Here is a 23,053-nt window from a genome sequence, read left to right on the forward strand (position 1 = left end):
AATGCATGACATTTAAAGGATTGTTTCGGGTTTATTTGAACCCAGAACGTTCCTTTTAAAGGGTTAGTTCACCCAAAAATGAAAATTCTGTCAGTAATTACTCGCCCTCATGTTGTTCCAACCCTGTAAAACTTTCGTTCATCTTCAGACACAAATTAAGATATTTTTGATGAAATCTGAGAGCTGTCTCACTCCTTCTGAAGATGAACGACAGTCTTACGGGGTTGAACAACATGAGGAAGAGTATTGAGTATTTTCGGGTGAACTAACCCTTTAAGGTGCGACGCTTCAGGCAAAATCATTGTTTTCTCATGCACTGGTCAATTTTGAGGTTTTGGCCTATTTTGCTTCCATTCTTCTTTCAGACTAGTGGAAAGAAAACATCCAAAATACACATTTAAGTGTACATGTTTAAGTTTTCATCTGTAGATTTCGATCACAATACATGTCTTTAAAGTCAGAAATCTCCACTTCAGCCGCTTTACCCTAGTGATTTTTTTAAATTTAAAATACATTTATTTCATACTAAGTATACTGCAAATCCATTAACATATTTACTGACTATCGCTTCAGACTTAGTGATATATACATATTATAATTAAACTCTATTTGGAATTCTTCTTTATTGCACAATGCACATTTCTTAATATTAAGCCTAAAATGTGTTTAATGTCACTATTAGACTTGAAATACAGGATAATTAAAGAGTACCTTGCATTAGTTCCACTTTAGCACAATCATGTATATCTTTAGTTGAACCTCAGCACTATTTCTGGATAATTAAAGTACATTAAGTACAAAATTAGTTGTTCCTATTTACTTTAAGTATACAAATTTAGTATACCAAAAGTACAATTGCAGGGTATTTATATTAATCACATAAATATGTAAATGTGTTTGTAGTGTACTTAGCATAAAATAAATGTATTTCAAATATATTTTAGTATATTTATTTTTCACTAGGGTACACACACCAAACTTTACAGTATCTGTATTCTGATTTATAGAACACTTTATTCCTAAAACATGGAAAAAATTAGTTTTTTCTGTCTGTTGGCAGTATTTTCTGATTTATGGAGTAATAAAAAGAGAGTAAAAACCTAATATGTCAACAAAATCAAACATGGATTTTGAGCCTGGCTTCATCCAATCAGGTCAGGTTTCTGATTAGATGCTGCCTCATTTGCATATTTAAACAACATTTCAGAAAAGAAAAACAATTGTCTTAATGTACTGTGTCCGTTAGTTAAATTTTTTACTCTATTCACCGCTAGTGTCTTGTCTTAAGAGTAAAAATCCCGAAAATTTTAGCGAAGTGAGAATCTGTCCCACATTTTCATCACTTTTGTGACGTCTTTCTGTCTCTCATCCACCCGATTTGTTTTGTTTCCGCCGCTTTGCTTCATGGGACTCGTGGTGAATGCAGAAGTTTGTCAAGCGTCAGTCTGTCCGTATGAAACATTTAAGATGTGTCACTTTTCCTTTGCAGCTGAGCACAAAACACATTCATCTTGTCTGTGTGCTGTCCTGTGTGTGTCATGTGCTGAAATCAGTGTGTATGGGGTCACACATCTCTGTGTGTTTACAGTATGCTGGAGTACGACACTGAGAACATGAACTCGGAGGAGATCTTCAGCTCGTTGAGAGGCGTAACCGAAGCCATCCAGAGCTTCAGTTTCCGCAGTCAGGAAGAAATCCTCGAGCCCATCAAACGTGACGGCAAGAGGGAAGATCCGGTGAGTACGACCGCCTGCGAGATTTACATTTACATTCATGCATCCAAAACGACTTACATTGCCTTTCAAGGTACACATTTACATCCTTATCAGTTCTTGCTTTCCCTGGGAATCGAACCCATGAACCTTGGCGTTGCAAGCACCAACGCTCTACTGTTCTTGAGATTGTATTCAATCTGTTGCTCCGCTGTGACGGAAGTTAATTTAGTTTTGCCTGAAGCTGAAAAACTGTTCATGTTATCAGCTTGTAGCCCGCAACCAGCATTCGCTTCATTGTTTATAATAAGTTTCAGCAACTCTCAATACATAAACAATGTGACCATTTTGAAAAAGCGACTAAATCAAATTTGCAGTCCCCCTGTGGTGAAAATCCAGCTTTTAGTGTTGTTTATATGTCTATGTGGTGTAGGGGTGTGCGATATTGACAAACAATTATATCTCGATATTTTCTGGGATTTTCTCGAGAACGATTATTAGATGATATTTTACTGAGTGTGTTTATTGTGTTGGTACTTCGGCAGGTTTAGGACTGTCGTGGACAGCCGACTCCTAAAGTTTTTGATATTCTTCATACTCTGTGTGGTGGTCAGTTCACAGCAGTGACAGAAATGATTTTTTCCAATATGTTTCAATTGATTTTTACCTAATATGGGCGTTTTTGCTTTTATAAAGCCATTTTTTAAACCTAATCATATGCATGCATCGTCTTTTGTGTCAATTTCATACATTTAATCAAATTCACAAGACACAATAGGGCTGTTACCAATCAAATGAAATCAGTATCTACAAAATTCGTATTTGCAATATTGAATATTGATATTTAAAATGATTTAAAACAAGAAAAGATACTTTAAATGTGAAATTGAAACTGCCAGTAGGTGGCAGCAAGTCACTGTTAATAAGCGAATCGTTGAGATTCAACCGATTCATTCAAACGGCTGATTCATTCAAGAAAATAAGCATTGACTATCTTAATCTATCCTAGTCAACTGATTTGTTCAAAAAGCTGATTCACTCAGTAAGGAAACACCGCCGTGTGTGGCTTTGTTTTAACTATTTTCGTTGGCGAAGTAGAGCAAAAACAGGCAATATGGTGTCTAAAATGTAAGTCACAGAATATTAACTTCTTGTTTATTAAACTTGTATAAAATCAATATCACATTTTGTTATCATGCTGATATTTGGAGAAAAACTGCACTCTTGTGATATTTATTACTAAATGATCATAAAGATTAAATCACTCTAAATGCGCACCCGCACTAGTCTAATCTACAAGACTACATCACGTAGAGTATGTGTGTGTGAGGGATAGGCTATACTTGATAATGTCAAATCGCACATTGTTAAAACAACAATTACGATATTATCGCAGACACTATATCGCACACCCCATATGTGGTGTTTTTGGTCTGACTATTTTCTCCTTAAAGCTACCTTGTAACCAATCAGATCAACGTGTGATCGTCAACTAGTGGATCTCTGAGCTGAGTGAGTGAGTGGAGGCGGGGCTCATTTGCATATTCATAGAACCGCGTATATTAAATGAGGCATAAGTGTCGAGTTACATTCAAGGCATGAAGAAATTTTTCGAAGAAAAACGTCTAAATATGTCATTTTGGTGATCAAATGATGTTTTATTAACAAAGTTCGGGAGGAGCACGTTCAAATAATCAAGCAATCAATCAATCAATCAACTCATCAAACAATTACCATGTCTACCCTATCAGCATGAGAGGAAGCATATATATTCACTCTGTCAACTCACCTAACTTCCTTGACAGTTTTCAGCATCCCTCCACCACCCCGACTCCTCACTCTTGGCTTGTTCTTTCACAGCCAGGAATACGGGGGGAGTACTCTGGGTTCGGGCCAAATAACGAGCCCGGAGCCCTCTCCTCGGACAGCACGCCAAATACGCATTTATTCTATCTGACTTATTTGTAAGTGTGAACTCGTGAAAGATGAGTTTAAAGAGATACAACTGTTGACTACAGGGGGACTTTAGCAATAAAAAAAAAAGTTTCGATGTTATAATCACTCAACGGGTTGAAGTGAAATAACCATGTTTCTCATTCAGACCGGTGTGGCGTCGTCTGGTGTGGATCCTCGTCTGGAGGGAGGCCGGACGGCGCTGGACAACAAGACGTCATTATTAAACACACCGTCCCCTCGATCGTTCAGCGGCCCGTGGACACGCGAGTACAACCCCTACAACTACAGCGACATCAGCGCCTACGAGAAGGGAGCGCTCGCCGTGTTCGACGACGGGGAGCAGATCCGAGAGGGTAAACGAACAAACATCTACTGGACAATCTCCTCATGATGTTCACAGAAACAGGCCAACGTCTTTGGGTTCTTCTTTCAGGTCGTCAGCAGGACGGTGGAGAGAACAAGATCATGCATCCCAAAGGGTTTTCTGCAGGTATGAGGATGTGTTGAACGGTTTGAAGAGCACAGGTCAGCTGCCGTAAATCAAAATCTCATGTAATATCTCTCTAGATAATGTATAAACATGCCAGAACAGATTTACCATGAGCTCTGAGGTTCTTTAACGGATAATTCACATATTTCGGGCCTCAAGGCAACACACCCCAGACCCTGTAGTCAATTATTTTATCCCTTAAAGGGTAACTCTCGCCAAAATTGAACCTAGGCTCTTTTTGTTAATCTACCCGAGTCAAACTTTCGTGTAAAAGCATAATTAGAATGGAAACGCCACTTTTAAGTTTGACCGTATTTTTGTTTTAGGTCAAAATGCCTTTTGAATGGGAGTGCATGGGGCACTTCTATGATAGCATCAAAATCGCTGTTTTTAAAACACTAATGCGGCTCGACACAACATGAAACTGTGCTGAAGTATCACCAGGGGCTCTACACATGAACTCCAGCATTGAGAACATTGTTTGTGTACACAGAGTTTACTAAAAACAAAGGTTTTGTATGACTCACTTTATCAGTTTGTGTTTCCGGTGGCTGGAATTTTGTCAGTCAAAAGTAGTCGATCTCCGAATGCAACGTAATGAACTGACTCCATATGAGGAAATGTCATGAACTTGTAATTTCAATGAAAAGCTATTTCAATGAAAAATAATTTCATGATAACTTAGACACTTAGCTCATGGCAATATCTATTCAAATAATAATAAGTTTGAGACATGTTTTCTCTTGTTTGGTGTGTGTGTCAAAAATGTCAGCCTCAGCAGCAACAACATGTATATAAACCACGTGGTATTAAAGAGACAGCTCGCACAATGGGTCCAAGTAAAGTCATTTACAAATGTGTGTATACGCAACAATTATTAGAAGACATTTTTGTCTTTTCATCCTGAAATACGAGGCAAATATTGGATCACAATAATTAGGAACCACAGTTTCCATAAATCCCTTCACTCGATTGGGATGTTCTCTTTTATCCTGGATGGCAAGGGCAGTGACTGTAACATCGAGCGTATTTTGCAGTATTAAACACGTATTTATGTATACCGATTTCATCAGGCTCCGAAAATTCTCGAAAAACATAAAGAATGGCCTTCTCAGCTGCCGTAGTTGCAACTCTCGCGTCATCAGAACAGGGCGTTCAACGCACCGCTGTTTCTGTTTAAAAAAACGTTTTGCAACTTTTTGTCGGGGCTGAACGCAGGTCACTGTGTGTTTATTGTCGTGGACTCTCATTGGTCAGGACCCGGGCAGCCCCTGGAGGTGGTTGGTGACCTGCTGAAGGAGCTGTCCAATCACAGCGAGCGCGTGGAGGAGAGGCGGGCTGCCCTGCTGGAGCTGCTGAAGGTCACGCGGGACGACAGTCTGGCCTTGTGGGAGGAGCACTTTAAGACCATGCTTCTGCTGCTGCTGGAGACGCTGGGAGATAAAGATGTGAGAGACACTCGTCTTCACTACACACACTCATACAGGGGTGTGTTTCCCGAAAGCATCGTTAGCCAACTATGGTCGCAAGTTCTGTCGTTATCAGCAGTTCAACGAGTCGGTGTTTCCCGAAACCATCGATCCAACGAACATTCGCAAACAGCATCGCAGAGTTGTGTGTTTGAACGACAGATCTCGACCTGTGGTTAGAAGAAGAGTTTCTAGATTGCATGACATGTGGACTTAATAAATCCTCATCTTGAGCAAAACAAGCAAGATGACATTCAGTGCAACCTGTGTCTTTTATTTCGAATACATGAAGACTTCAGATGCAAAAGCCTCTAAGTGCCATCTGAAATTTTCTTCTAAAATTATCATTTTTATCAAGCTTGTATGTTTATGTTCAGTTATTTCACTTTAATGGCAATGAAAATTACCTATTAATTGACATTAAAGTGAAATTATTGAACCTAAATATACGAGCTTGATAAAAATGCTCATTTTAGAAGAAAATTTCAGATGGCACTTAGAGGCTTTTGCATCTGAACTCTTCACATACAAATGTCATTTACGTCTTTTAGTTTGTCAAGAGATTTAAAGCACCGTTTTTGAAAAGTGCGCATGTGCGAACGAGCTCTAGTGTGTAAGAACGAGCCTATGATTGAATCTGGAAATAAAGCAAAATAACTGAGAAATATTTGAAAAATGTCCATAATTTATAGCAAAACATCTAGCGTTAATTCGATCTCAAACAGATTAATTAAAAGAAGTTATTACTCCACCACGTGCGTGACATAATTAACCTACGAGGTTGAACGACCAATTTGCGACAATATGATTTCGCGAAACAGACTAGCTAGTTGATTTCTTCAATGATGCATCGTACTATAATAGTGAAGCATCGAGTTATGGCGTTATACGGGAAACACACCCCAGATGCACAACAGAACGAACAGATGATGATGTGTGTGTCCACAGCACACCATCCGAGCGCTGGCGCTGCGTGTCCTGAAGGAGATCATGCGAGGTCAACCAGCGCGCTTCAAGAACTATGCAGAACTCACCATCATGAAAACACTGGAGGCCCATAAAGACTGTCATAAAGAGGTGAGCGAGACACAGCCTTAAAGACGACAAAACAAGCATTAAATAATGTACAAAAAACTCAAAATCACCGCCTCAATAACTCACTTTATCTTTGGAGAACCAGGATTTCCATTTATGATCTATGAGGATGGCTATTTATTAATTCTTTTTATCATCATTAACTAAAACCATGAAAAAAATGTATTACTTGTGATAAAATAAATATTACCTGAAATAAAATTAAATATAAAATAATTTATTTTATTTCAGCTAGTTGGCAAGGCAACTTTTCTCATTTTCATTTAGTTTAAGTCAAATAACTAAAATAACAAACTAAATAAACTAAAACTAAAAACTAAAATTAAATAAAAACTATATATATATATAGTCTTTCTTTTATATATATATATATATATATATATATATATATATAAGAAAAAAAAAAGATGACAAAATTACTCAAATTTTAACTAAAATGAAAATATAAAAATAATCTCAATCCAAATATTAACTAAATATATAATAGTATATCAATGATAGTAAAACAACACTGGCCTCATTTTAAAAAGTGTGATTTATATATATCAAATCTTTAAAGTCCATGGACATTTCTATTAAGAATATACATTTTTCTAGTTATGCTTAAATATTCTATTAGGTAAAAATTGAGCAAGAAATATTTTATTATAAATAAATTAAAATAAAAAATCTGTAAATTATGAACAACCGGAAAAGTCATGCAAATTCATTGGCTAAAAAGTCTAGGAACTTCTGAAATTTCTTATTTTTATCTTATTCTTAATTTATTAAACATACTTTTAGTTTTTATTAATATTTTAATTAGTTTTTATTCTTATATTTTTTTGGTTTCATTTTGATTTTAGTTCATTTATTTGTCATTTTGTTATGATTTAAAAAAAATGTTTTTTATTATTTTTATTATTTTTCTCTCTATGTCTGTATAGTTAAAAAAAAAAAACAGTTTTAGTACATCAAGTTAAACTGAATGAAAATGAGAAATGGTGGCAAATTTCAGTTAACATTTATTTTATAAGTAAGGAAAATGTTTTCTTTCCTTTATGGTCTTATGTAACTATATTAACCCTGATATAACATATATAAACACAGGAAAACACAGAGGAAACATATTAACCTACATGAACTTGAAATATTGTTGCGGACAATGAGAAATTTTATTTTAAAACATTTATTTTGTCAGGGAAAAAAAATCTTTATGGTCTTATGTAACTATATTAACCCTGATATGTAGATGATTATCAAAACTTTGATGATAAAAACGTGTCATTACAGCAGATTTACCAGAGGACACATCTTAGCCTACATGAACTTGATATATGGACAGTGAGAGGCTTGAGGTCAGAATGGTTCAGAAGCGCAGCTCTGACATCATCAGAGGAGGAGGTCGCCTGAAGGTCGTGTGTTTAATGTTTTAATGTTCTCCACAGGTCGTTCGGGCCGCAGAAGAAACGGCCTCCACGCTGGCCGGATCAATCCACCCCGAGCAGTGCATCAAAGTTCTGTGTCCCATCATCCAGACGGCCGACTATCCCATCAACCTCGCCGCCATTAAGATGCAGACCAAAGTAATCGAGCGGATTCCCCAGGATTCCCTGGTTCAGCTTCTGCATGACATTATCCCAGGACTGTTACAGGTATAAACACACACACACACACACACACACACTGATGCAGAGACAGACAGCGAGATGAACGTGTGTGTGTGTGTGTGTGTGTTTCAGGGTTATGATAACACAGAGAGCAGTGTACGCAAGGCCAGTGTGTTTTGTTTGGTGGCCATTTACTCGATCATCGGTGAAGATCTGAAGCCTCATCTACAGCAGCTGACCGGCAGCAAGGTCAGAGGTCATCAATATATTCATACAGTGCTATGCATAAGTTTAGACACTCATGTTAAAGTTGACTAAAAAGAGGAATAAAAAATCATCTTTTGGAAATTGAACTTAATGCCTTAATTTAAAAAATTAGGAAAAATCCAACCTTTAAGGACACCAATTTTCTTTGTGAATGAATAATGTATCGTAAATAAATAAATGTTCTTCCTTAAAATACAGGGTGCATAAGTTTGGACACCCCTATGTTAAATTCCCATAGAGGCAGGCAGATTTTTATTTTTAAAGGCCAGTTACTTCATGGATCCAGGATACTATGCATCCTGATAAAGTTCCCTTGGCCTTTGGAATTAAAATAGCCCCACATCATCACATAGCCTTCACCATACCTAGAAATTGGCATGGGGTACTTTCCATAAGATCATCTCTCAATGCAAATCAAACCAGCTATTAGGCTAACTGAAATAAAACCATGCCATTCTCTAGGTATGGTGAAGGCTATGTCACCAGGCTATGTTTTTAATGGTTTTAGTTTTAATTAACGATAATAACCCTCTAATGCTCCTGCGTTTAACAGTTTTCAGCACCTGTGATCCCTTATAACACTGTCTAGATAGGCAGCACACTGTGTCCGTGTGTCTGAGGTCTTGTTTTGTCTCTACAGATGAAGTTACTGAATCTGTACATCAAACGAGCTCAAACCACCAACAGCAACAGCAGCAGTTCCTCAGACGTCTCGTCCCACAGCTGAACGTCGTTTCCAGCTCTTTCTTACAGGCCCGTCCTCAAACTCTCTCGAAAGACTTTGCACATTTGGTCCGCCGTGCGAGTAGATCTGGTTTAGGTGCACATTTGCTTTATTAAAGGGCACATGATTCATTTAACAGGTGCAGCCACTTACACGACTTTAACCGCAGCCTGTTGGGGTTTGTGATTGGTTGCGTTCGTGCTTGAACGAACATCTGCTACCAACATAGTGAGTGTGTGTGAGTGTGTGTGTGTGTGAGAGAACTGTTGTGAGGGCTGTTATTCTCTAATGCTTTGTTACCTTTTACCGTTACATTTTTGCAGTGGCGTTTAACTTCCTCATATTCAAAGCACACTAAAAGTTCTGTCCAATCGGCCAATCAGGAGTCGTGTTTCAAACCTCCTCGTCAGGGCGTCCGTTGTAGTTTCACGTCTTTAACTCTGCTGCTGTTCCCTAGAACGCTTTTTTTTAGTGATGAGTGTCATTTTTTTGGGGGCATCTGAAAATATGCAAGAACAGAGATTGTATTTGTACAGTATTTGTTTCATGTCTGGCCAACAGGTGAAGAGGTTTTGCTCAAAGTCTGATTGTAAAAGAGCAAATTTAGTTTGAAATCTCTCATTCCAGCGTTGCACATCCCAGTGATCTAAAATAAACTGTTAGCATTAAGATATTTTAGGAGGACCATGATTATTTTAACACTAACAGGGAGTTCTCCTTTAAAGGAACACGCCGACTTTTTGGGACTTCAGCTTATTCACCGTATCCCCCAGAGTTAGATAAGTCCACACATACCCTTCTCATCTCCGTGCGTGCCGTAACTCTGTCTGACGCACACACCGCTAGCCTAGCTTAGCACAAAGACTGGAGGTAAATGGCTCCAGCTAGCATACTGCTCCCAATAAGTGACACAATAACGCCAACATTTTCCTATTTACATGTTGTGATTTGTATAGTCACAGCGTGTACGAATAACAAGGTCACATGACACACAGCCATCTCCTAACCGTACACATACTGGGAACTATATGCTCAGAAGGCGAAGCACTGCTACTTCGGCGGAGTGATTTGCTCGCAGCGCCTGAGAACCCCGTGGTGAGGAGCAGAGAGTTCGCTCAGAGTTGGAGTAAATCACTCCGCCGAAGTAGCAGTGCTTCGCCTTCTGAGAATATAGTTCCCAGTGTGTATACTGTTAGAAGATGGCTGTGTCTCATGTGACCTTGTTATTCGTACACACTGTGACTATACAAATCACAACATGTAAATAGGAAAATGTTGGCGTTATTTTGTCTCTTATTGGGAGCAGTATGCTAGCTGGAGCCGTTTACCTCCAGTCTTTGTGCTAAGCTAGGCTAGCGGTGGGTGCGTCAGACAGAGTTACGGCACGCAAGGAGATGAGAAGGGTATGTGTGGACTTATCTAACTCTGGGGGATACGGTGAATAAGCTAAATTCCCAAAAAGTCGGCGTGTTCCTTTAACTAAAGTTCTCCTTTTGTGATTTAAGGACCACACTGATATCAAAACATACAATTTGATAATCTCAGATGGGAACAATTACCAGAAAGTATTAGAATCTCCCTCAGTGTTCATTTAGAAATCAAACAGATGATCCAAAACCAAACTGGATCAGGTTTAGCTGCTTAAAACGAAAGTTTCCACTTAAAAACACTAAATGAGTTGCAGGATTATTGACATGCTGTGATATCAAACAATGTATAAGCGTATCTGAAGTTTTAGAGCAATAATTTTAACGAAAAAAATGATCCAAATTGGATTTTTACTAGTAGTCGATTTGCAGTTTTCTGGTTTAGGACGGTTTGTGCCTGTTCGGCCGTTTAAAGTGCTCTGCTAGTCTTTTTGTAAACGGTTTTAAATCTTGGTGCTTAAATGAATCACTCTGTGCTTTTGCTGAACGTTTAACTTTAGATTTCATTCGTTTTTCCTTCTTTCTTTGGTTTGAATTTAAGCGCCTTACCATGAAAAGAAAGTCACATAATATTATCCGCTCTTGTTAGAAATCCCAAAGAACATTCCACTCAAGAAACTGGTGATTTTGTGGAGTGAATCATCTGTAATCCTTCTAGTATTTGTTTCAATTTATTCATTTAGTATATAAAAATAGAAATTGAAGATAATATGATTTAGGGTACGTTTACACAACAACGATGTACTAAAAACGGAAAAGTCTTTGCGTTTTTCGTGCACAGATGACGTTGTCAAAACAATTCAGCCACTAAAATCGCTGTATTCTGCTGTTTGGCCAGTAGATGGCGCTGTCACTTTGCAAAGAAACTGCGCCCCTATAGACTCATATGTAGATATGCACAGACAATAACTCTATCGTTTTCAAAACCTTGCACTTTGAAACCTGTTTTCAAAAGTTTGCGTTTTCAGGACCCCCAAAACGCCATTATCGTATAAATAAACGTCCAAACGCAAGTTTTAACATTTAAATTTTAAACATGTTTACATGACACAGTTTTCAACTAAAAACGAAAAACGTTTTATGCATTTTGGCCGTTCATTTACACGACAATGGCATTTTGGGGGCCTGAAAATTGAAAGAATCAAAGTTCACGTTTTTTTAAGACGATATCATTTGGAAAAACATTTCCATTTTTAGTGCATCGTTGTCGTGTAAGCGCACCCTGAGTTCGAAGATTTCTGGACTTTGGCAATCAATACACACGAACTGTGTCCCAGACATCACTACTGTTCACTTCATTAATGCTGGTAAGAGAATCAAATGTTCAGATTGTAAATACGTTATAGTGAACTACAAACGGACCTGCTAGAATCTTTAATTCAGTACGATAAGCAACTCAGTGTTGTTTCGAGTAAATCACCAACTCTGATGTTCCTGCTTCTTGAAAGCTCATTTACTGAAGGGAGTTTTGCATAAACGCTTTGCTAATGCCAGTAGACTCAGACATAGAGCTTCACATGCTGCGCATGCCTTCAGTTTAGATGCTCATGTTTAATATCATGTCTGTATTTATTTCACACGTTGTGCTTTATGGCAGCTGTATATATATATGAACTGTTTTTGTTAACTTTCACCTGTGTAGAATTTGCTATCTGTAAACTATTTGCTCTAGATAAACGAAACCTGAGTTTTCCACTTGTGTGTCCGAGTGAGTTTTATTTTAGTCGCCTGGAATCACGTGGGATTATTGTGACATTAATACTTGCTGATTTTGATCTTTAAATATTTATCCAGGTGTTGATATTGAGGTTATTAATCGTGATTTTCAGATCAATCGCTGCAGGTTTAATGCTGAGCGTCTGTGTTTTCTCGTTTCGGATCCGTCGACAAGTTTTTCTCTTTTAATCACGTAGGTCAGGGATTGTGTTTTTGATTGACAGATGTTTGGTCAGAGCAGATTCATTCATTCATGACAGAACAGACCGAGTTTACTTGATTTATGAGTTTTACTATTACTTTTTGTAAGGATTTAAGTAATAATGTAATTTTTTCAATTTGATCTGATGTTTACATTTTAAAAGCTGACTTTTAAGAGCATGTCCAAATCATAATTTACCACAAAAGCAAAATAAATATTTTGAAACCATATAAGCCTGTTTTAGACCATTCATTTTTTTCTAAAATCATCATTACAAATATATTTACATTTTAAATTATCAGTGTGTTTGGCTTTTGCATTTTGCAAATTTGAATGCAATGAATTTGAATTGGAGAATTTGATCTTAAATGTGATAAATTATCAATATCCTGGAATGTTTTGCATTTGAATTTCACAAAATTTGATCTTAAATGTGCCAAAACTCTGGTCCTAAAACAGAACTAATTTCTTTATGCTGAATTAAATGTTGATTTTGGGGTGGAATATGACCTGAGCATGTTCTTGAAAGGCTTTGAGACTCAACACCTAATTTTTATAATTGAAGTTAAATCTCGAAACTTGTCCTTCTGCAGATACAGTAAAACACACGAAGCAAGACGTTCCCGAATGTCTTTCTCTCTGATTCTCCGTCTGTCCGGCTGATGGTCACGAGTGTCAGTAATGAGATGCTCTTTCATCTGTCACTCTGATGTCTGAAGACTCGCTGGACTTTCACTCCAGACCTTCACAAGTTTCAGTCTTTGTAGTCGTTACCTGTCCTTTGGTTATCCTGCTGCTTTTTTTCTATCTTGCCATGCACTTTAAATGGAGTTCCTGTTCTATAAGAGGAGATATGAAATCAATAATTGGCTTTTGGTACAATGTATGACTTATGGAGGTAATCCTGTTTCTGTATCCCACCAGCAGGAGGCGATAAAACAAAGCTGAAGCTCTTGAGGGATTCTGGAATGAAAGACTAGCATACTGCAGTACATACTAAAGGTTCATGGCTTTTCTTTTTTTTTTTAGCCCTTTTTATAGGGATTTATAGAGAGAGAACTGTATGTAACTACACTGAAAATATTTACTTTAAAATAATTTTCACTTGCAATTGCTGCTTAATTTCACATATAATTACAATGAAATGGCAAGTAAAAGGATTAAATGGGAAATTTTGAAGTAGAAATACTGAAATAGTATTTTCTTGTAAAACATACTCCAGTAATGTTTTGAATAAACATCAGATTTTTTTTTTACTCACTATAACATTTCTATTTAAAATTGCATTAATTTCGATGACTTTTAAACTTTCAAATCCCTTAATATTTCATGTTTTACATGAACGTGGAACCCTGTATACTGCATACTATTTCTTAAGTATGTAACAGCATATGCAACTTTAAATATTTCAAGCAGTAGTTGTACTCTGCGTTGTTGTCACACATTTTGATGAAGTCTGAGCGACTTCTGTCCCTCCATAGACAGCTACACAACTACCACTTTTACACTTCAAAAAGTTCATAAAGAGCTTATGTTCTCTTCTTGTTGAAGCTCAAACGTGCTGCGTAACACGAGAATGAACCTCATTGGTTCTCGCACGTCAAGCGAACATGCTTTAGCTCTGGTTATGATGTTATTTGTGTTCATATGCTTTCATATTGTTGATCTGAAAGCAGCTCATGTGCTCTTGCTGCAGAGTCACTTAGTTTGGTCAAACTGTCCATTCGTCCTCTGAGATCATCATGAAATGACAGAACGCTGCCTGAATCATGAATGACACGATCATAATTATTGATGTCTGGAGAGGTACATGTGTCCTGACACGCCATCACTGTCCAGAAGACCGTCACCGTCATCAGAGATGAGAGACGCAGCGGAGCTGAAAATAGCAGGACGCTGTGTGATGATCTGTGATTGTATTCTCCAGCATCTGCGCTGACAGATCCGTTAACACGGAGAAATTGATTTACTGTAGACTTCGTTCAGTGTGATTAATCATTAGTGGAATATCAAAAGGACTCATTTATGGATCCCCGCGGCACAGTTTCTGTTTTACTGATTGCTGACACTAAAAAGTGCTTCAGAAATTCTGAATTTACCTTTAGAATCCTGGTCTTATTATGACCGATTCATCCAACCCAATCTCACAGGAAAATGTACGATGTTTAGAAAAAATGAAGCACCAAGATCCATCCCAAGCAACGTCATAATTAGCCAGTTTTTAATTGCACTGAGATTGTGTTGATTTATCAGTGCATGTGACTTTTAAGATATTTTAAGATGCTTTTTTCTTTTCAGCCACCTTCACCATCTCAATTCCTCGTGGATAAAGCCCAATCCCTCCTACATTTTTATTTATCATTAAAATCCAGTTTCTTTTAGAAATACATCAGATTATAGAAGTCGAGAGGTGTTGATTTGCTCGAGGTTTTTAAGAGGAAATTATTCTCGTCCCTCAGTTTGTAAAAACTCACAGTAGGCATTTATGAAGCAGAATTATGAAGCTTTAGTTAAATCACTTTAAATTCTCACGTACAAAAATCAGATCAAGTTGAAATTGTCCTTTCTCGTAGTTGAATGAACTTCTGGTGTGACTTTTTCTCTCTCTGGCATTGTCCAGGTTTCAGTTTTTCCAGTGTGGACATCATGACAGGAACCAAGGTCAATAATGCACAACACATTAGGCAGAATCTGGGATATAAAGCACCATATGTGACCCTGGATCACGTCACCAGTCTCGAGTCGCACGGCTATATCTGCGGCAATAGCCAACAATACAGTGTATGGGTCAAAATTATCCATTTTTCTTTTATGCCAAAAATAATGAGGATATTAAGTAAAGATCATGTTCCATGAAGATATTTAGTAAATTTCCTACCGTAAATATATAAAACATGTATTTCTGTGAGTGAATGTTGCACAATCGTGAACATAAATGCACAACTTTAAAGGAGATTTTCTCAATGTTTCGATTTTTTTGCATCTTCAGATTCCAGATTTACAATAGTTGTATCTCGACCAAATATTGTCCTATCCTAACAAACCATACATCAATGGAAAGCTTATTTATTCAGCTTTCAGATGATGTATACATCTCAATTTACACAAATTGACCCATGTGACTGGTTTTGTGGTCCAGGGTCACATATGTCCCAAAGTACTCAATAAAAATCCACTTCCCCTCCACTAAAGCTCAAACCTCACGCATGCTTGTACTCGGTCATAAAATGCTTCTTTAGATGAACTGCACCAGGTTTGACGTCAATGCATTGGTTTTCTTGTCTACACATTTGAGATCTACAGTATATGGGGGTCATTTTGAGTCTGTTAATCATCAAAGCATCATGAAGACCTTGCACTTTTTCTTCTGCGTGACAATACAGGTTTAAACAACGTGAGTAGGGAGAGTAAATGATCCTTTAATGCTCATCTGAGATTTAAAATGTCCAGGTTGTGTCCTAAATCGGTGGATGAGATTCCCCGTACACCTGTAATTGTTTATTTCGAGGCGAACGTATAAATCCGAGCGGCGGTCGCTTCTCTCCGCGGTGGCCTCGTCTCATATCCGCTTTTTCCTCATCAACATTCACCCAGCCGGAGAAAATTAATTCTATTAAAGGGCTCAATTCCCTCCGCCAGACCTCACTGTTTAAACATCTTTTTAGTGTATGATTAGAGCATATTTCCCAAACCTGGCTGGGAGTGGCGGCTGGGTCGGGGAGGTCGAGCGAATGAAAGAGGACGACTTCATTGTGCGATGACTGGACCATAAATCATCGGGCGATTTCTATAAATCACGGCAGATGGCAGGGAGCGAGCGCGGGCTCGTGGGAGTCCTCGGCCCCGGTGCATGCAGGGAAGAGCGGACTGCAGTGTGGATGAGATGCAGACCTGGAGGTCTCGGAGACCCACCTCTTCATACTGGCCCGCGTTTAACACTGATTAATATGTATGCGCGCCGCGGCTCCCTCGGCCCATGTGAGGCCTGTCAGATTGACATTAGATGTCTCGTGTTCGGGGAGTCCGAGGCCGTTCTGTCATCCATTCTGATTATGAAGATGTAATTGAGCAGACTATGAAATTTAATGCGGTCGCATTGCAGCAGCGCTGGACTCAATGTCATTACTTCAACACGAGCGAACCGACAACGAGACTCTCGCAGATGTGCCTTTGACACATAATGAGACCGGTTGTGGTGTGAATCGTGCATCGAGCGTTTTAACAACTATTAAAATTGTTCATTTACATAAATTCTTTCATGCAAATCGATGTGGATTTGATCATTCTGTGCATTCCCTGAGAATCGAACCCATGACCTTGGTGTTGCAAGCACTTTTTGACCTACAAAGATTCAAAGGTAGAAATGCATGAGTTTTTCTCTTGCAGATTTATGAATTAGGCTTGTAAATTTCAGCTAAGGAATCTCTGACAGGGTCAGAAGTCAGAGGTCAAAGGTCATGCTTCGAACAATCTGAATTTGGAATAGCATATATGGCAGAAATAGTACGCGTAGAATGCCATTTTGTGCTAAATTTGTGCTGATGAGAATAAGTGGATCTAAATGCAACATTAACTCAGAGCTGATCATTAAAACTGAAGAGACAATCAGTAAAATCAAATCATTTCTGATGTGGTGTGTGTCCCAATACTAGTGTACAGTTTTAATACATACTTTTTGCACAAAGCGAGTGTGTGAATGGAGATGAAGAGTCAACATGAACTCTGAATGACTGTTTGCTTTCTTAATTCATGGACTTATTGTGTGTTTCCAGTGAAAGTGTCGAGCTGTTTGTTCTCCACTTCCGGTCTTAAACGCGACCCTCTTGTCGTGTTTGAAGTGTAACCTGTGTTGACCTTGATTTTCCTCTGCTCACACACATTCACGCAGACACATTTATGGTTCTGCTGTTTTACTGCACGTCTGGATCATTTAAATAGCTCCTGAAATACACCTCTGTTTATACATCTGTTCATTTACTGACTGACACTGTCATCTCATAAAAACACAGAATATTTTTTAACTGATATTAAATGTCAGTTACTAAGAATGCATTTTACCTCTGAATGCAGTTGTGTTTAACAAACCACATACAGAGGAAACGAAGCAGTGTGTGTGTGTGTGTGTGTGTGTGTGTGTGTGTCATCAATCACTGTCAAGTTACTTCAAGTTAGCTATTAAATCACAAAAAATAAATATAATAAATAATGTATATTTGCTCCACATTAGGCTTCGTCCTCCACTAGGGGGCGTGTAATGCTGATAATTCACTCGATGTGTTTATGACTTGTTGCATTCCTGATATCGTCCCACAGTAAGTAGGTCTACCGTAGTAAACTGGGTCACTGCAGCTTATTACAGACTCCCTTGGGGATTAAAAACACTTTTCTTTAATAATCTTTAAAAGCTGCATTTATACTACCGTTCCAAAATATGTGGCCAGTGAGATTTTGAAATGTTTTTTAATAAAGTATCTCATGCTCACCAATGCTGCATTGATTTATCTGATCAAAAATACAGAAATATTTTTAGTTTAAAATAACAGTTTTCTATGTGAATATATAGTAAAGTGTCATTTATTCCAGTGATCAAAGCTGAATGTTCAGCATCATTACTCCAGTCTTCAGTGTCACATGATCCTTCATAAATCACTCTAATATGATGATTTGATGCTCAAGAAACATTTATGATTATTATCAATGTTGAAAACATTTTTATATTTTTGTGGAAACGGTGATGCATTTTTCTCCCCAGGATTCTTTGATGAATAGGAATGTTTTGTAACATATAAGATATATAAAGAAACATATGAAGAAATATAAATGTCTTTACTGACACTTTTGATTAATTTAATGAGTCCTTGCTAAATAAAAGTTTTTAAAAATGCATACTGACTCCAAACTTTTGAACAGTAGTATATATCTAAACATAATAAATGGCAGAGCTGCATTAATTTAAACTTAATCCAAATGCATTTACAACTTCATGTTTATATGTATAAAGTAACATCTAAATATAATGCAGGAGATTGAATATAGTTGCATGTGTTCTCTCGGTGTGTGAAAGAGTGATTGTTGTGGTTTAACTGCGGGTAAAGGATGTCTTCCTCTGAGCCGCTGGATTTATGACGGTGTCCGGGCTCCAGGCCCTCGGCCCCTCTGATCTGCTTTAGCACGGATGACCTTTGACCCCGGGGCCGCCAGGGACACACGCTCCGCCCTGATTGGCCGAGAGCTGGTTTTGGAGCGCTCGCGTCAATCGGTCTCTGTGTTTAACGGCGACTGGGCCGCGGCCAGAACCCACATCTGTTTGAAATTGCCACCTTTGCTAATTACTACGATTTCTTTTGTTTGTTATTGTTTGTTTTGTGATCCATAAACACAGTTTAATGGTCAAAGCCTGTACGGTATCAGCGGGGGGCATGTTGTGCTCCCTTTCATACCTCACCGTAAATGATCTGTTTTTGTAGTATGAAAACACAGAAATGCTCAGATTAGCATGCATTAACTCATTCAATGCAGTCGTGTATTGCAAAACACATTTCATATTGCTCAATCGATCAGCTTTGGGGAAAGTTAATGGTTTTAAATATAAGTGTATGTTTGGATGGTTTTATCGCTATTCATATAGTTTGTAATAATTGTGAATGTACTATTAGTATGTTTCTGTCTTGTTTTTAATTTTAAAATTAATGCATTTAAATTCCCTTGTGAATCAAAAGAACAGTTTCTGTTTGATTTGAACATAATCAATGTGTTTATAATCAATGTTTTCTTTATTTCATCACAAAATGTCACTTTATCATCACCCAGCTCTTTATATAAATTTTGAGATATGAGTATATACATAACACATACACACACACATACACAAATGTGTATATATACAGTGTGTGTGTGAATATATATATATATATGTTTACAGTATATCATCACAAGATGATTGCCCATCTAACAAAAATGATTATACTACATTATTAATAGCCCATCTAACAAAAATATACTATAATAATAACATTTTGCTTAAGTTCCCAGTAAGTTATGAAAATGTTATTTCTGAGTGTTTCAAAGTTGATTTAAAAACATTTGTTTTTGATTAGATGAACGTTGACTAAACATAATTTTTTTTTATCATTTTGCAAACATTAGAGGAACGTTACTTTTGAATGTTCTCTGAACGTAACAGTAACATTTAAAAAACGTTAAACGAATTTCCAATTAAAAAGTTATATAAATAACATTTCTGTGCTAACCTTTTGAGAACCAGATTTGAACAAACGTTCCATTAATGTCACTGGAATAACGCTTGTTCATGCATAACTTTGAGGGAACATTGCCAGAACATTCACTGTTCTCTGGGAATCTGCTAAATAAGGCATGAAGATATTAAGATACTGCAAACATTAACATCATCATTTTCTGTAAAGCTGCTTTGAAACAATGTGTGTTATGTAAAGCTCTATATAAATAAATTGGACTTGATTTGGCCAATAAAGAGTTTGGCCGTTTGGAGTCTTTGCGGAGGTTTCCATCAGAAGAGCAGAAGATCTCACATTCATGAATTCCTCTGGTAGATCACACTTTAAAGAGGAGCAGCCCCATTAGCCTCTTCTCTCTTTTTTCCCTTCCCTCTTTTTTTTCTCGACCCGTTCCTCATTCTCGTCCAGCTGGCGTCTCACCAGGGCTTCTCTTTCCCCGGCGAGACCCTTCAAACACTTCGTTAAAAAGGACAACTGAGGCAAATGTTTCAGCGCGAGTCCTTGGCTGAACAGTAAACTCAGTTCTGGATCTGAACTTCACACACAGTTGATGTGATGCTGGTGAGTTATCTGTAACAGCGGCTGCGTCTCAATCTATCCACACTACTTGGGCTACTGTACATCTCTAGTCTAAAGTTTGGGCACATCTGCATAAACAAACAAACTAAATCTGATATTTGTGCTGATTTTTTGTCATGCATTAAAGAAAAGTTTTGTAAAGAAATTAAAGGGGTGGTATAATGCCCTTTTCACAAGATGTAAAATAAGTCTCTGATGTCCCCAGAGTGTGTGTGTGAAGTTTTAGCTCAAAATACCCCACAGATATTTTTATATCGCATGTTAAAATTGTCACTTTTTGAGGGGGAGCAAAAACACACAGTTTTTGTGTCTGTCCCTTTAAATGCAAATGAGCTGCTGCTCCCGGCACAGAGGGCGGAGCTTCAACAGCTTGTGTCATTTTACCTCACACACACATGCACTGAAAATTTCAAAAACTTTTAGCCTTTTATGTTCAAACCGGAGTCAGACAATGATGGAGAGACTCAAGAAGAAGTGACAACATGTAGAAGCAACAGGACATTTCTGAATGGTTAGTTGATGAATTTATGTAGCTGATGTGTAGTTATTGATTAGCATATTCTGTCTTGATAATCTATTAATCGTGTTCAGGGGGCGGGGTTTATGTAAATTCTAGGGTTGGTGATGTCACTAACCCGGGAGGAATGTGGTGTAGTCTCTACCAGCCGTTTGTTGTAGTCCTTAAAAAGCGATTTCTGTAAAAGCAAATATCTCCCTTTGCTTTGAACTTTGAGTGTTGTAACTTTGCAGATGTTGTTTATGCTCAAACAGCAACATTACACACTAACTAAAGTTAGAAAAGTCAAATCATAATCAACCACCCCTTTAAGTCTTTTGATCAAAATGTTTTTTTTAGAAGCACAAATTCAAGTGTGTCCAAACTTTTACTGGTGTCGTAGTAATCAATATTAGGATTAGTGCACCCCAAATAGAGCCAGAAGTGCAGACCGCATACTACTTTATCTGTCTCGTTTTCTGTGCATTCTTTCTGAAGCAAAAGACAAGAACCTAAAACTGAGGTAAATATGAGTTTAACCCTATAAATCCTACTGTATCATATTTGATACACACATTTCTAAGGCCTCTAAATGATCAACATGATCAAAGCTTTGCTGATAAACCTGTCACACACAATATATACAGAGAATAACTTTGATGTTAGTAATATTTCAAGATGAACCCTTAGGTTTGCTTGATTATCCATACATATTTTTTTTTAGGAAAATCATGTTCAAATGTGAGTATCACATATGATCATCGTCAGGCTTTAAGGAAGGTTTATTTATTAATCTCTCAATATTGCATTACATATTTTTTTTAAACTACAGAGCATTTCTGATCATAAAACAGCAGCATTTAAATATCATCTTACTAAAACATATGATTGGCAGATATAGAGTGATGACTGATATTTATTTGTATTTTTTTGTCAATATCTGTTATACTGTTATAAAGATCTCATTGATTTACATCACAAGCATCAGAATTTAATCCTAATTTCTGGCCATAAATATCATCATCTGCACCAAATTGCATATTTTTGCTCAGTTTTGGGCCTCTGAATATTTTTTCCTCCATATTCTAACTATTTCAGACTATATGAGGCATAAAAGCCTGATGTATGAAATATGATAAAATGTGATACTTAATAAAAAAACCTTTTTTCCCCCCCAAAAAAATAATATTCAATGAAAGGTTCAATAAACATAACAATAAAAAAAATCTGAGGCTTTACAGGCCCAAAAGATCTTCCCAAACTATTTCACAACATCCATACTGTGGCGTATGTTAATCATAAAGGAGTTGATATGGTGAACGTGTCTCGATGATGAGATCAGGAGCGTGAATGAAGAGCATAAACAGAGGGATGTTGATTTCTTCTGGACTGTGAGATCTCGTAATGATTCTAAGCAGGTTTGTTTGAGTGTAGATCTGAACATCACTGATCTGGAATGTCTCTTCAAATCCTCTGTGTGTTCTGTGTTTTCTCAATGCTCTCTCTTTCATCTCGCTCTGAGGAGTGAACGCTGCTCCTGTCATTGCTTTTCTCTTGTTTAGATTTCAGTTTCCGCTCTTCTTGCATGAGCAGCGCTGGGTGGATCACTCACAAACTGAACATTACTGAATACAAACATGAGGAATATTGTAGTTAGTAACGTAATCTATTACATTACACACTGTAATCTGATTACTTTTGACCGAACTCGTTTAGCACACTGATTTGAATAGGACAGTCGTGTAGCATATTGATTGGAAATGCAAAAATGCAGAAAAGAAGGAAAATTATTCCACTTTTTGTTATCAACAACATGAAGTGTATTAAACTTCACATTAGGCTACATCAGGCTTTTTCAAACTGGGGTTAGAAGGGTTCATAAATTGATGAAAAGCACTTAAAAATTATTTTCAAATATAGACAATCACTAAAACACTTACTAAAAATATGCAATGTTTTATTTGTTTATGCAGTGTGTGGCTGCTCAATTTTCCATGCAATTACAGCCACAAAACTGGAAAACTTTCTAAACATAGCCTATACAAACAATAGGCTTGTTTAAAAAGTCTTAAATC

The 23,053-nt window shown here is 37.4% G+C and overlaps 1 protein-coding gene across 1 annotated transcript in view; it reads left to right on the forward strand.

Annotated features, from left to right (window-relative positions):
• The window catches only part of LOC307150541 (CLIP-associating protein 1), a 73,536-nt gene extending 62,035 nt beyond the window's left edge, over positions 1-11,501 (forward strand). The window contains exons 35-42 of the mRNA XM_079857881.1: positions 1,589-1,736; positions 3,814-4,021; positions 4,102-4,158; positions 5,416-5,606; positions 6,576-6,704; positions 8,150-8,356; positions 8,444-8,560; positions 9,219-11,501. Of these exons, the coding sequence (XP_079714007.1) occupies positions 1,589-1,736; positions 3,814-4,021; positions 4,102-4,158; positions 5,416-5,606; positions 6,576-6,704; positions 8,150-8,356; positions 8,444-8,560; positions 9,219-9,305 (1,144 nt within the window). The 3' untranslated portion in view covers positions 9,306-11,501. The remainder of the gene's footprint in view (positions 1-1,588; positions 1,737-3,813; positions 4,022-4,101; positions 4,159-5,415; positions 5,607-6,575; positions 6,705-8,149; positions 8,357-8,443; positions 8,561-9,218) is intronic.
• Positions 11,502-23,053: the final 11,552 nt, after the last annotated feature.

This window comes from Squalius cephalus, assembly GCF_949319135.1.
Source record: "Squalius cephalus genome assembly, chromosome: 22".
NCBI classification, from domain to species: Eukaryota; Metazoa; Chordata; class Actinopteri; order Cypriniformes; family Leuciscidae; genus Squalius; species Squalius cephalus.